Source organism: Bombina bombina, chromosome 2 (assembly GCF_027579735.1).
Source record: "Bombina bombina isolate aBomBom1 chromosome 2, aBomBom1.pri, whole genome shotgun sequence".
NCBI lineage: Eukaryota > Metazoa > Chordata > Amphibia > Anura > Bombinatoridae > Bombina > Bombina bombina.
Window position 1 is genome coordinate 1,062,388,832 of NC_069500.1, and position 14,804 is coordinate 1,062,403,635.

At 36.9% G+C, this 14,804-nt stretch overlaps 1 protein-coding gene across 1 annotated transcript in view; it reads left to right on the forward strand.

Moving 5' to 3' along the window:
* Positions 1 to 11,397: 11,397 nt before the first annotated feature.
* Positions 11,398 to 14,804, forward strand: part of NAA15 (N-alpha-acetyltransferase 15, NatA auxiliary subunit) — a 430,544-nt gene continuing 427,137 nt past the window's right edge. The window contains exon 1 of the mRNA XM_053703678.1: positions 11,398 to 11,673. Within this exon, the coding sequence (XP_053559653.1) occupies positions 11,620 to 11,673 (54 nt within the window). The 5' untranslated portion in view covers positions 11,398 to 11,619. The remainder of the gene's footprint in view (positions 11,674 to 14,804) is intronic.

Sequence of the window (14,804 nt, forward strand, 5' to 3'; positions counted from 1 at the left end):
ATGATACCATTTTTTACCTGGGTGTTCTGATTACCTGGGTGTTCTTTTCATAACTGAAAGGTAACACTGGGTGTCGAAAAAAATGATTTCTTAGCCCTGAGTGTTCTGCCCTTTTCCTCCGTTTTAAATGTTATATTTTCAAAGAGGCTACATAATCATTTGGACACATGTTCCAATGCACCCCATGTTGTTGTTTTTTCAATTTCAGAAGATACTGTGTATTATATATATATATATATACCAAGTGGTCTGGAGGACGGGGGAGACCCCGAAAACGTTATACTATTAAACGGCTTGATTAACGGAGAGTGCCTTCTTTGATTTGGTGATATTTGAGTGTTTAGAAGTGCACCCCGGCAGCTGAATGAGAAAAGTGTGCTGGTTCCCTGCTTGTGCTTTATATATTATAGATATATATATATATATATATATATTATATATATATATAGACCCAGTATATATATCCATATATGGCCCAACAATAATTAACCAATAAAAAATAAATTGTGAAAAACAGAATCCTTACAAAATACCTTCTTCTATTGCCTGAGGAAATGGCATATCATGAAGACCGAGAAATGTGTTGTGTATTTTAAGAAATACATGCATTTTTGTCTTACATTGTTTACCTTCTATGTTTTATCTATTTTAAAATTGAATAAATCTACTTAACTCCCTAGGACCACAGTGCTTTCCAAACTGTGTGTCGGGACACACTAGGTGTTGTCGGGTAGCAGTGTGTAGGTGGTGGTCCCTGCTTCAGCACAATTTTTTGAATTTAATTTTTTAAAAAAATGTTTTTTTGGGTTTCAGACTTTCGCCTGCCTGCTACGCATTATCACATGGTTGACACATGGGTCACAGATCATCTTAACCAATTGCCGCAGCTCAGTGGGGAACTGAAACTCTTCCTATTGGCGGTACATTGGCTCCTGACTGCACGTGTAGTCTCCTTAATTGGCTCGTGACTGAATGGTGTAGTCAGGTGAGTGGGACAGCAGTGTGTTTTCAGTGTGGGGCAGTAGTCAATCGGACTCACCGAGCTCTAGGGGCGGCAGCATAAACGCTGAGCTGAAGTCAGTTGTTTTTTTTGGCAGCTAGCTCCCAGTAGTGCATTGCTGCTTATACTCTTGATATATGGATAGAAGTGGAGCTTAAAAAATGGCTTGATGATGAATGCGAGTATCTTTATCTAATATTCCACTAAATATTCAGAAATTGTGTTCATCCCATTAACCCTCATACATCCCATTAAAATAGTAAGTAGCTATTGGTGCTTATTAAACTTTTTTTTAATTCTTGCACATACTTACTGTTACTTGTAAATACATTTAGTTATTATATCATTTATGTATGTTTCCATATCTCTTAAAACAAGTTAGTTTAACCTCTGTTTGCAAGTACAACTGAATTACTGTGTCGCTAAATGATTTAGGTCTAAAAAAGTGTGTCACCAACATGAAAAGTTTGGAAAGCTCTGCCCTAGACGATGGTTAGCAACACAGGCAGTCCCCCAAGGTGCCAACCAGCGCCGTTGGAGTCATGTGATTGCACTGACAAGCAATCACTAATACCATGTGACAGCCTGTCTGCACTCCCTTTATCTCACTCTTTTCCTCAGTTTGTGATCTGAGGGCAGAGAGGCAGAGATCACTCCTCCAATATGTCCCACACCTTTATATACATCTCTAATAAATAAAAAAACTTTAAGTGAAAAAAATTTAAACCCATTAGGTGCTGATCACCGTGTTATTGCTTGTGATCACTGATTAGTAAGTGGAAAGGTCAGGTGGAAGTGAGAATTGGTGGGTGGTTGAGGGAGTTAGTGTTAGGAGTAGAATAAAATAGAATAATAGAAATGTAAACCCTTTAAGCGCTGTTTAGATCAATGTGTCAAATTTCCATGTATGAAGACTGACGATGGGGCAGGCCCCCATATTTGGCCCTGTAACTTACTGTAATCCCATAAAACTCTGTATGTGGAGGTATTACTGTACTCATGGGACATTGCAGAATACAAATATGGGTGTTTTATTTGCACTAAAACCTAACAGGCTTATGATATCACAATATCAAAATTAAGTGTGAGTGCGTGTTTGGAAAAAATACTATTTCTTAATTTCTCACATTTACTAATTACTATATTTTATTCATATTAATTATACTTCATATAAAAAAATATATATATAGTAGTGTGGGTTGCAAAGAGGTAAATTATGGTTGAACAAACATATAGCTCAAATTCTAGGTTTTGTTTACATTCAGAACTTAGACAATTTCCTCCCGTCCGTTAAGTGAGTCACAACAGTAATTTTCCATGTGCTGCAGTCAATCGATGTTAAGCGAGTAATTGCACTGTTTAGTAGTGATTATTTTTTCAGAACTGTTTTCTGATTTGAATACAGAAATAAGGGAGAATAGGAGAGAAGTTAGCAGAACGGCTATTGAAGGTCCAGACTGCTGGGGTGTAGCACTTTGGAGGTGCACCCATCTTGTGAGTGTATAGACATTGTGTATTCATAACTGGATATTCTCTATAATATAGCACAATTTGGATGCCCATTTCATTTGTTTTGTATTTCAGGACATGGCGGCTCTACAAAGGGTCCTGGTGTGGACCATGGTAATCCAGGAAGCACTTACCAGCGGCATCACATGGGAAGAATATGGTTGTCTTAAAGGGACACTGAACTCACATTTTTTCTTTCGTGATTCAGATAGAGCATGGCAATTTTAAGCAACTTTCTAATTTACTCCTATTATCAAATTTTCTTCATACTCTTGGTATCTTTATTTGAAATGCAAGAATGTAAGTTTAGATGCCAGCCCATTTTTGCTGAATAACCTGGGTTATTCTTGCTGATTGGTGGATAAATTCATGCAACAATAAAAAAAAAGTGCTGTCCAGAGTCTGAACCAAAAAATAAGCTTAGGATGCCTTCTTTTTCAAATAAAGATAGCAAAGTGAATGAGAAAAATTGATAATAGGAGAAATTAGAGAGTTGCTTAAAATTGCATGCTCTATCTGAATCACAAAAGAAAAAAAATTCGGTTCAGTGTCCCTTTACATAATATAAAAGTGCTCAAGCCACCTTTGTATATATGTTTCTCTTTTGACTTCAAGAAGCAGTGCACTGGTTAGGTTTAATTTGTAGTGGATAGAGAGTTGGGGGCCGTTGTTTAATTCTCTAACTCTGACTTATTAAAAATTGAGGGAAAATAGCATAAATGTCAAGGCTGGCATAATTTTTAATACACAAAATTTGGGGCTTGAAAGCAAATGGTTAATATGGAGTGAAACTAGAACTGTGTATCGTCTTGTAGACCAACAGCGATTAACTCTTTAAAACAATTTCAGGTACTTATTCAACCTCCTGAGGAAAACACCACGAACTAATATTTCTGGATGTTGTGTATATGAACAGAAATTACCCATACCAAAGCACAAAACATTCTTCAAGCCTGAAACCTTCTATCCACGCCTGAAAAATAAACGTATAGGAGGTGGAACCAGCTTCGGCTTTATAATAGAATATTCGTTCACTTGTGAATCAGATGTTCCATGATGATATAAAACTTTTTACATTTCAGTTACTCTAAATTGGTGTTCCATTCCAGGGGTTGTCCTCATTGGTTCTTGGAATAAAACCATCAAGCACAGGTCTTTAATAACTGTAAACCTTTATTAAGAATGCTATACACACACAGACAATGCAAGAGGCACTTCCTGACTCTACCATTGTGGCACATAACAACAGGTTGATATGTTCATACCAACTGCTAATCTCAATATCACACATTTCCCCTTTTCTATTCTTTTTAAACAACAGGAAAACTTAAAGTACACTTTTTTTTTTAACTGTAGTCTATGTGAAATGGTCATTGTTCAATGAGACGATTAGGTTTTTTGATATATCGACCTGACCTTGGTTTGCATTGCATCACTGGCAGGCAAGTCAGTCAAGCTTTGCAAAGTTTCTCTGGCATCTTCATTCTCGTAGCTGCAATGGAGTGTTCAATGTATCCATCACGAGGTTTCCTTCCACTGTCGAATGTTGTGAACTGAAGGAATAGCTATCAAATGTCTACGATTCCTACGTAAACATTGCCCAATCATTGGTTTGAACTACATACGATCTTGGAGAATATTGCTAGATAACTGTCCCTTCAGTATTCCAGCTGTTTAAACCTTGTACTCACACAGGAGTTTGTACCTGAAGATTTTCCAAAGGCTTTACAGCTCGGGTCATAGTATTCATTCCTTTTTTCTCTGAGTTTCAATTTGGTTTCTATTACATGTTTTTCTGGGAACCTTTCCAAGGTTTCACAAAACTGGTACTCGTGTGTACCAGCTGTCTGCCAAACGGTTTTCACAACTGGGTTACTCGTGTGACCAGCCTGTCTGCCAAACAATAATTCTGCCTGGTGACTTCCCACATTTTAAAGGAGTAGCTCTATAGCTAAGAAGAGACAGACATGGATCCTCGTCTGCATGTGTTGCTTTACGAAGTATGTTTTTCACTATCTTTACTCCAGCTTCTGCTAATCCATTTGCTTGTGGATATCCCGGGCTGGATGTTAGATGTTCATATTCATAGTACTGCAAAAACCCTAAACTCCTACAATTGAATTGAGGACCATTGTCTGATATTATTACTCTTGGAATGCCATGTCTCACCAAAATTGCTTTTACTTTTTTGGATCACTGTACTTGCTGACTCATCTTCCAATAATGCTATCTCTGGTAATTAGAGAAGTAATCCATTACTAAGTATATATGCTGATTATTGAAAACAAACAAGTCCATTCCTAACTTTTCCCCAGGGTGCCAACGGGAAGTCCGTATCCAGTATAGGCTTTTTAGGTAACTGATATTTTCATTCATATTTGGGCCAGTACAAAATGTCTCTAGCTCGTCTTTTTGTCTTTTCTATACCTGAATGACCTGCATGTAGTCTTTTCATATTTGACTTTGCAAACTCGCTGGTACAATTATCTTTTGTCCTTTCAAAAGTAACCCCCTTTTATCAAAGAAAGATCAGAATTTATGGGTCTACTACAGTGATGGCATTAGTGTCTTAGATTTGCCCACTAGAACTGCTTTCTTCACTTGACTTAAAAGAGCATCAGTTTTTGTAGCCTGTTCTATTGCTGCCCACACATTGCATGACTAAACAGGGCTGTCCTCAAGATCAGATTGACGGTGGAACAGTCTCCTCTTTCTGCAACTGTAAGTCCTCATTGTTAAATAGTTAAGTAAGCTCGTGACAGAGAATCCGCTACCCACCAACTCCTTGCCAGGTAGTAAAATCCAAGTGAAGTCGTACCTTTGAAGTCTTAGCCAAACACGTTGAATTCTTGGAGGAGCATCTATCAAGCCCTTTTTGGTAGATGTGAATCAAAGGTATGTGATCAGTTTCTGCTGAAAATACCTCCCCCATACAAATAAACATTGAAATGTTTCACATCCGTAAACCAGCTCCCAGTGTTTTCCTTTTCAATTTGAGCATATGATTTTTTCAGTATCTGGTCACTTGCCCTAGATGCATAAGCCACAGGCATCCATCCCGAGCCTTGATTTTTTGAAATAGAACTGCTCCCCAATCAATTCTGTGAAGCATCAGTTGACAACTTTGTTTTTGCTGTTGGATAAAGAATTGCACAGTTGGTGCAGTAGTAAGCATTTCCTTCAAAAACTTCCTATTTTCTGTGATTCTCTGACCATTCCCAGGGATAGTTTTTTCTGAGTAGTTGTCGCATTAGTACAGTTTTATTCTGGTAAATTAGGTATGAACTTGCCTAGGTAATTTCACCATTCCTAGTAAGCGTTGGTAGTATCTTGCTTATTTTCTGGCTGTGGCATTTCTGTAATTGCCTTAATCTTTTTCATGTCCTGGTAAAACACCACATCCAGTGAGGTTGTTCTCACCAATATATTGAATTGAAGTTTTTCTGAATTGACACTTTTGTCTTATTGAACTTCAATTTATTCTCCTTAGCAACATCTAAGACCATCTTTAGCCCTTTCATCATGTTCTTGCTTGGTTTTACCCCCAATCAGAATATCATCAATGAAATACGGTTGTGCTGGTATTCGTTCAAGAAGTTGCTGCATGGTACTATGAAACACTTCTGGTGCTGAACACAAGCTGATGGGCAATCGTTTGTAACAGTACCTCCCATAAGGAGTATTGAAAGTACCAGAGTTATCATGCTTTCCTCCTCCAGTGGAATTTGCCAAAATCCTGAGGATGCATCCAGTTTACTGAATACAGTTACTCCACTTAGCTCCCCAAGCAATTCTAGTTTTGTTGTTAAGTGGGAAGTGTTCTCTTAAGATGCTTTTATTCAGTTCCTTGGGATCAATACAGATTCTGAGACCCCCCATTCCGGTTTTTCCACCAACACCATAGAATGAACCCATTCAGTAGGTGGTCTTGATTTCTTTATAATACCTTTATCCTCCATCCTGGCAAGTTCCCGTTTAAGAAGGCGATCCCTTAGAGCAACTGGAACATTTCGCATGGCATGCACTACTGCAAGAGACCTTCTTTTAGTTGTATTTATGTTTGCATTGGAAGACATCCTATTCCTTCAAATACTTCAGCATAGTCTGTTAATAAATGTTCTATGCCCTCTTCTTTATTAGTTCCATCAATGGCATTTACCCTTTTAATCAGTCCTAAAGTTTCACACATTGAAGACCCAGTAGAGCTGGTTTGTTTTCCTGGAACTACCAGAATGTTCATTATATGCGTTTGATTTCCATATTCTAGGAACACACTGCACTTGCCAAGCACTGGAATAAAATCCCCATTATATGTCTTTAGTTTAACTGAGCTTTTCAGCAGTTCTGGTTTGTTCTTCATTTGGTGATACTTGCTCTCGGGCATCAAATTAGCTTGTGCACCTGTATCTTTGTAAGCAATATTTACTGCCATTTGTAATAGCTTCAATGACCCACTCCTTATCTGTAGCTTTGGGTAAGTCAAGTATTCCAATAAAGAATTCATCCGATTCCTCACTTTCTGACTGTTCAACAATGTGAACCGTTTTTTTAGCTTTACACATCTTTTGAAAGTGATTCCTTTTTCCACATTTTCTGCAGATTTGCCCATAAGCCTGACATTGTCTTATACATGCTGCTTCCACATCTGGTACATAGCCAGTCTGATCCAGGCTGAGAATTTGCTGTTTGTGATGATAAAACTTTTTCCTTTCATTTTATTTTCATAATGTGGATGCACTTTGTTTTCCCCCACTGTAACTGCCATTATTGGTGTTGCTGTTGTACTGTGGCAGCGTGGTGCGCACTTGTTCCTGTGCTGCCTCTGAACATTTCTACTGCCTTTTCCAGTGTTAAATCTTTCTCTCTGAGCAAGCGTTCTTTACCCCTTATATTTCTGCAGCCCATGACTAGCTGGTCTCTGATTAATGAGTTACACATTGCTCCATAATTACATGATCTACTTTTCAGTTTTAAAGGGACAGTCTACCTTAGAATTGTTATTTGTTTTAAAAGATTAGATAATCCCTTTATTACCCATTCCCCCAGTTTTGCATAACAAACACAGCTATATTAATACACTTTTTACCTATGTGATTACCTTGTATCTAGGAACCTTTTTCCAGCCCCCTGATCACATGACTGTGACTCTTTATTATCTATTGTCTTAAAATTTAGCATTGTTTTGTGCTAAATCTTAGCACAGTGTTATCTATATGGCCCACCGTGTACTTTCTGTCTCTTTGTGTTGAAAAGAGATTTAAAAAAGCATGTGATAAGAGGCAGCCCTCAAAGGCTTAGAAATTAGCATATGAGCCTTATGAGCCTACCTAGGTTTAATTTAAACTAAGAATACCAAGAAAAAAAAAACAAATTTGATGATAAAAGTAAATTGGAAAGTTGATTAAAATTAAAATCCTATCTGAATAATGAAAGTTTAATTTATACTAGACTGTCCCTTTAAGTCAGTTACATACTCCTCAATAGTCTCTGTTTCATTCTGCATTATACACCTGAAAAGATACCTTTCATATGTTTAATTGTGTCTAGGTACACAGTACTGTTCAAATTTGTCTAGAACAACCTGATAAACATCCCATTCCTTCATCTGTAAATGTGAAGGTGCTGTATACATCTATTGCTGCTGATCAGGGTGGATAAAAATCAATTAATTTTTAAAAAAATCAAAACAATCTTTTGGATTATTCCATCATGAAATAAAGATTAGTTTTTTAATTATGTAGAATAAGGCTGTATGTATGTATATATATATATATAGCTGTTTTTGGTAAATGAATTCCATTAATCCATTCACAATGTCATGCTCTTCCAGAGGTTTTTGTAAGATTATTGGGCAGTTTCTCTGCCTACAAGATATTAAGCTATGACATGGGTATCCAGCAATCATCCATCTGTAATGCCAACTATAATAAAACTTCAAAGCTAAGGGGGGAACCATTCAAGAAAAATATGTTTGCTGAAGATATTTTAAATAAAGTCACCCCCAGTGAACTGGTGGAAGTCACTTAAGCACTTGGATTTTAGAGACTGTTTCAAGTAATGATTTCACTTTTAACAGCAGTAGCTTCTTCTGCAGGGCATTGAAAGAATATTCTCTTCCTTTGGACTCATTCATTCTAAATATGAGGAAATCGTTTGGGACCCCGATATAAGCAGGAAAGCTTGTTTTTCTTTTCCAGATTATGAACAAAAGAAGAAGCTGAAGATGACGAGTGAGCTACAGAGGGACAGTATTTAAGTTTTTCATGTGTAGGCTGGGGCTGACAGCCTAAGTTTTCATAAAATATATATATTTTGTTTAGCCAAATTAGTTAACAAACATGGATGTTTGTTTAAGCAAATAACATATGCTGTAATGTTATTGTTTCAGTTGAATAAATCTATTTAAATTGTTATTATTAAGGTAAATTATATTTTTCTCCTTCCTAAGTACAACAGAAAAGTTGTCCAAATATGAATTATATTGATTACACTATTAAAACAGGGGATAAAAAAAAACTAATATGAAAAGTTGTTATTCTAAAAACCATCTACTTGCATATTAAAGTTATACCAGCAAGAATTAGTCTTTATGTAGAAAACTATGATTTAAATCAAGTCTTACGGACTAGTGATTTAAATCGTGAATTAAATCAGTTCCCACCCTGCTGCTGATCCTGCTACAGTCAGAAAAAGTGCAATCTTTTGTTCATCATCTTGCTCCTGAGCTCCTATAGCTCTAACATATAGCTGAAATCTTTGCTTAAACCTCTGCCATGCATCTTCCATATTACCAGTCATTTTTAATTCTGCTTTTCCATCTAATGTTACTGAATCTGGATTTCTTTTGTTGTAAATTATGCAGTATTAATATAAAAGTCTGTAGTGCTGTTAGAATCAGTCAATTGTACAAGTTATGATGCACTTATTCAGTTCATGAGAAGAAGCTGTAATCACTCTGCCAGAGCCTTGGCTCTCTCACTTTCAATTTGCTGCAAAGATTTCTTATGGATTCCTCAGAGTCCTTGCTTGTCAGTTCAGATGGAAGCAGGGAACTCCTTACTCTGACACCATGTTTTATCTTATTTATATAAGGAGATCAAACACAGGTCTTTATAACTGTAAACTTTATTAAGAATGCTACACACACAATGCAAGAGGCACTTCCTGACTCTACCATTGTGCACATAACAGGGTTGATATGATTCATACCAATTGATAATCTCAATATCACACAACAGGGATTCAGTTCAGGGTAATGACATAACTTTGGGGTATTCCAAGATTTTTAATATAAAAAAAACAAAAAAAAACAAGAGTATTTACCATGTTGTTTAACAATGAAGTTTAAAATAGTCCTTTATTAAGATATATTTCAATTTAGTGACCAACAATGAGGAAGAACATGATGTTTTAATACTATTTACTTTGTTATTTAGATATTTAATTGCATCCATTCTTGCTTTCATATTTTAAAAGATAAATTAATTATTTTCTTTCTTTAATGTCAAGGTAAAACACTAAAATAACTAACACATTATTTGGCAAAGTGAAAGCAGCTGAAACAGCCTTTTAGATTGCAGTATGACACAGTTTACTAGTTATATTTCACTATGACATCATACCCTATCTGACATTTTTTCACAAGAGTACAATTTACCCACAGGAAACTATAAGGGAAAGTAAAGTCAATATCAACTTTACAAAATTACATTTATCAATCTAAATTACTTTTTTTCTGTTAGTATCCTTTATGAGCAGCATACCTAGTTAAAGTGATGGTAAATGCTAGCATTTTTGAAACGCTAGGATTTACCAGTGCTATAAATAAAGGGGACTTTAAGTCATGAAGTATAAAATACTTCATGCTGAAAGTTCCTTTATTTGCCAGCAGCATGTGCCGCACTGAACGCCTTCAGGCCTCACATGGCAGGGTTAGTTTTTCAATGCCATGACATTTTCTACCTCTTAGCCAATAGCTGTGTAGCCCAGTTAGCATTACGCTGTATAGCTAGCATCACCCTCACTGATAAAATAGTGTTCTGCCGTGGGCCGCATGAGGCGCTCAGCGTGGCATATGCTACAGGTAAATAATGAAACTTTCAGCATAAAGTATTTTATACTTCTTAACTGAAAGTCCCCATTATTAGTAGCACTGACTTACCATGACTTTAAGCTCAGGAGCCACAATGCACTATTGAGAGCTAGTTGTAAAGTTGTGTCTGCAAATATATGCTGCTTATTGTTGGCTCACCAGGTGTGTTAGCTAGAAACCTATTACCAGTAGTTCATTGCTGCCTTTCAACAAAGGATACCAAGAGAAATAAAAAACAAATGTGATAACAGAAGTTGGAAAGTTGTTTAAAATTGGATGCTCTCAATCATTAAACAAAAACATAGGTTATGTCCTTTTCAGTTGGCATATATCATAATCTATTAAATACTAATTTATTAGAAGTATTTTTACATGCAAACTGCAGCACTATAGTGCCAGTGTGGTCAAAGCACAGGCTAAAACACTATCTATGCTACACTATCTATGCTACACTATCTATGCTACACTATCTATGCTACACTATCTATGCTAAACAGAATGAGAAGCAGTCTATTTATGCTACAGACTCCGTTTCTACAACAACGCTCATTCGCCGAATAAACTTTCTAACCTCTCCTTAGCTTTCCGCTGCGGTCGGACGCCACATGTCCTCGCACACACACTCATAGACGACCAAACACTACTAGGCTGCACAAACTAACCCACCCGGTAGCACCGCACTGTCTGTCACACACCCTCACGCCGCCGGAAAAAGGCGTGACCCCTCCGGTCACAGCGCAGGCGTCGCTTCCCCTGACCCAGGAAGCCATTCCTCCTCCCCTTCCGCCATTTTTGGCCTGTGCTAGTGCTCGGGTCTGTGTGGTTACCTACGTGAAGTCCCGGCTTGCGGCCTCCTGAGAATTCAGTCACCGGAGGTGCCAGGGAAGTGCCAAAGTTGGCGGCAACAACGCCCCCCGATTTCAGCTGCACCCCAATCCCGGTACCGGTCGTCTAGTCCGAAGCACACGTCTAATACTAGGCATCTAAAGCTAGGAGCCCCTTCGGGAGAGGCAGAGACATGCCGAGTGTCAGCCTCCCTCCTAAGGAGAACGCTCTCTTCAAAAGAATCCTGGTGAGAGGCAGCATTCACCATAGTCTGTGTGATAGGGATTTGGTAATACATGTGCTCGGTGTACTACTGCGAGGGCCGCATATACTTGGCTTTATGTCCATATATAGTAGTTGTATTCTGTCACATGCATTTTATATATTTTTTGATAATGGCATTAATGCACTTTGTGTTTGTAAAAGTGACAATTATATAGAGTGTCTGACAGTCATGACTGCAAGTGGCAGTGTCATACTGACAGTGCTGTGACAGTATTTGACAATGTCGTGACTATAAGTGTCCTGGTAGGACATCTTGAGAAGTTAACTTTACAAAACATTTACAAATCCTTTAACTCATGGTAGAAATCATAAACGGTGTGTGATCGTGCCATGACAGGTGCTTATGACAGTGACGGTGATAGTGGTCCATTTTGTGTTATGCCGTGTGTCTTTGTTACAAATACCTAGTATGTGGCATAAATAGTGGGTTACCTCTTTATAAGACTGGTAATATAAGTTAACAGTTAAAGAACAAGGTGGCAAGTTACAGCCTTTTCAAAATAATGGCTCTTCTAACAAATTCAAGTATGACAGGGCTCATTCTTTCCCTTGCTCAAAAAAAACAAAACGAAAAAACTTTTGAGAGCGCTGTCAAGCTATGGCATTCAAATTTACAAACACATGACAAACAGGGTTTAACATGGAACAGTATTGCAAACATAAGCCATAGCTGCACAATGTAATGTTTATTGCTTACCAGAAACACATGCACACACTGAGGCAGAAAACAGTAGATTTAAACGAATATAAAAGTGCAAAAAGAAAATGCTGTAATTATATTAGAGCATTTTTATCACACTATTGTTTGCATCACTACTGGGAGCTAGCTGAACATGTCTGGCGAGCCAATGACAAGACAAATGTGCGTAGCCACCAATTACTAGCTAGCTCTCAGTAGTGTAGGATATGCACATATTGTTTTGAACAAAGGATACTAAACTCACACAGAAAACTTGATAATAAAGTGAATTGAAAGAGACACTAAAGGAAAAATATACTTTAATGATTCAGAATTTGCAATTTTTAAACAACTTTTTCATTTCCTTCCATTATCAAATTGTGCACAGACTTTTTATATGCCCAGCATCATGTCCTGAGCATGTGGAAGTTCACAGTATAAGCATAAATTGTCCGATTGGCTGATGGCTGTCGTGTCATACAGGGTCTGCAAATTGAAATACATCTAGTGCTCATTTAAAATTCATAGCGAGTGCTATTGCATTGTCATTTTATTATGTACCTACTGTTAAAAGGGGATATAAAACTTTTTTTTTTTGTCATGATTGAAGAAAGTTAAAAACACAAAGAGATGGGGACCGAGGTAAATGAATCCAGACATTTATTAGAGCAATCCCCAACACATGGGTAAAATCAAGGAGGAAAGACCATAATAATTATAAATATGTTTAATTAATAATTAATAATAATAAATTATGTTAAATAATAAGTTTAACTTTCCTGTCCCTTTAATTGCTTGCCAGTAACACTGATAGCATACGATTTATCCTCATGATTCCCATAACCCTCATTGGCAATTATGGGGTTAAGTTACTGTTTCAGGGACAGTCAACACCAAAATTGTTATTGTTTAAAAAGATAAATAACTCCTCTAAAATTCTGCTTGTTTCTAAGCTACTGCAGACAGCCTCTTATCACATGCTTTTATATTAGCTATTCACAACAGGAGACTGCTAATCCATGTGGGCAATATAGATAACATTGTGCCCTCCTCCCGAGAAGTTGTGGCTGACACTGCACTAATTGGCTGAAATGCAAAGTCAATAGATAATAAATAAATAAATAGCCCATGTGATCAGGGGGCTGTCAAAAGAGGCTTGGATACAAGGTAATCAGAGAGGTTAAAAGTATATTAAAATAACTATGTTGGCTGTGCAAAACTGGGGAGATGGGTAAGAAAGAGGTTATCTATCATAATATTTTGGAGTTGACTGTACCTTTAAGTGATTGGAAGAAGGAAGAAATTGCTGATACTGACAATGCATCTGGGCAGTAGTGAGAAGCAACTTTGCCAGTATACACACTAGGGCCTTGGCAGTTTTGCTGGGGGGAGCATTGCACATGGGCACTGTAGCCACCAATCAGCAAGCGCTACCCAGGGGTTCTTTTTCAATAATGATAGCTAGAGAACGAAGAAAAATTGATAATAGGAGTAAATTAGAAAGTTGCTTAAAATTGCATGCTCTTTTTGAATTACAAAAGAAAAAAATTGGGGTTCAGTGTCCCTTCAATAAGAAAAAACACACCTGCACTGTTTCCAAATAGTTTGTTAGCATAATGTGCAGCTTTGGAAACCGTTTCTTTCATGATTCGGATAGAACATGCAATTTTAAACAACTTTCTAATTAAGTTCTATTAAATTTTCTTCTTTTTTTGGCATCTTTTCTTGAAAAGCAGCCATGGGACGTAAGCTCAGGAGTGTGTACATTGAAGCACTATATGGCAGCAGTTTTGCAAGAATGTTGTCCATGTGTATGAGCACTAGATGGCAGCACTATTTCCTGCTATGTAGTGCGCCAGACACCTACATTGGTATCTCTTCAACAAAGAATAACACCTGCATAGGTATCTCTTCACAAACAAAGCACATTTAAAAATAGAAGTAAATTGGAAACTTTTTTTAAACTTGTATGCCTTGTCTGAATCACAAAAATTGTGTTTCATATTCCTTTAATACTTTGTATGTATATATATTATATATATATATATATATATATATATATATATATATATATATATATAGCTATATTATCTATCTTTTATATAGTTTATATAGTATGTTTTGTTTATTCAAAAATCACCTGTTAATACTTTTAATTTAACTCAAAAAATTGCTGTACGCTAAGTCGTTGCCATTCTAATGGGACAACCAAGGGTTATGCCCAATAGCAGCGAACACTTAATTGTGTATGCAATTTGTGAATGGCTGATGGCTGTCACATGGTACGTGTATGCATTTGTGATTAGCTGATAGCTGTCACATGGTACAGGGGGTAGTTGAAAAAGACATAACTTTTAAAATTGTCAGAAAAAAAAATCTACTCATTGAAGTTCAGAAGTGCTATTGCATTGTCT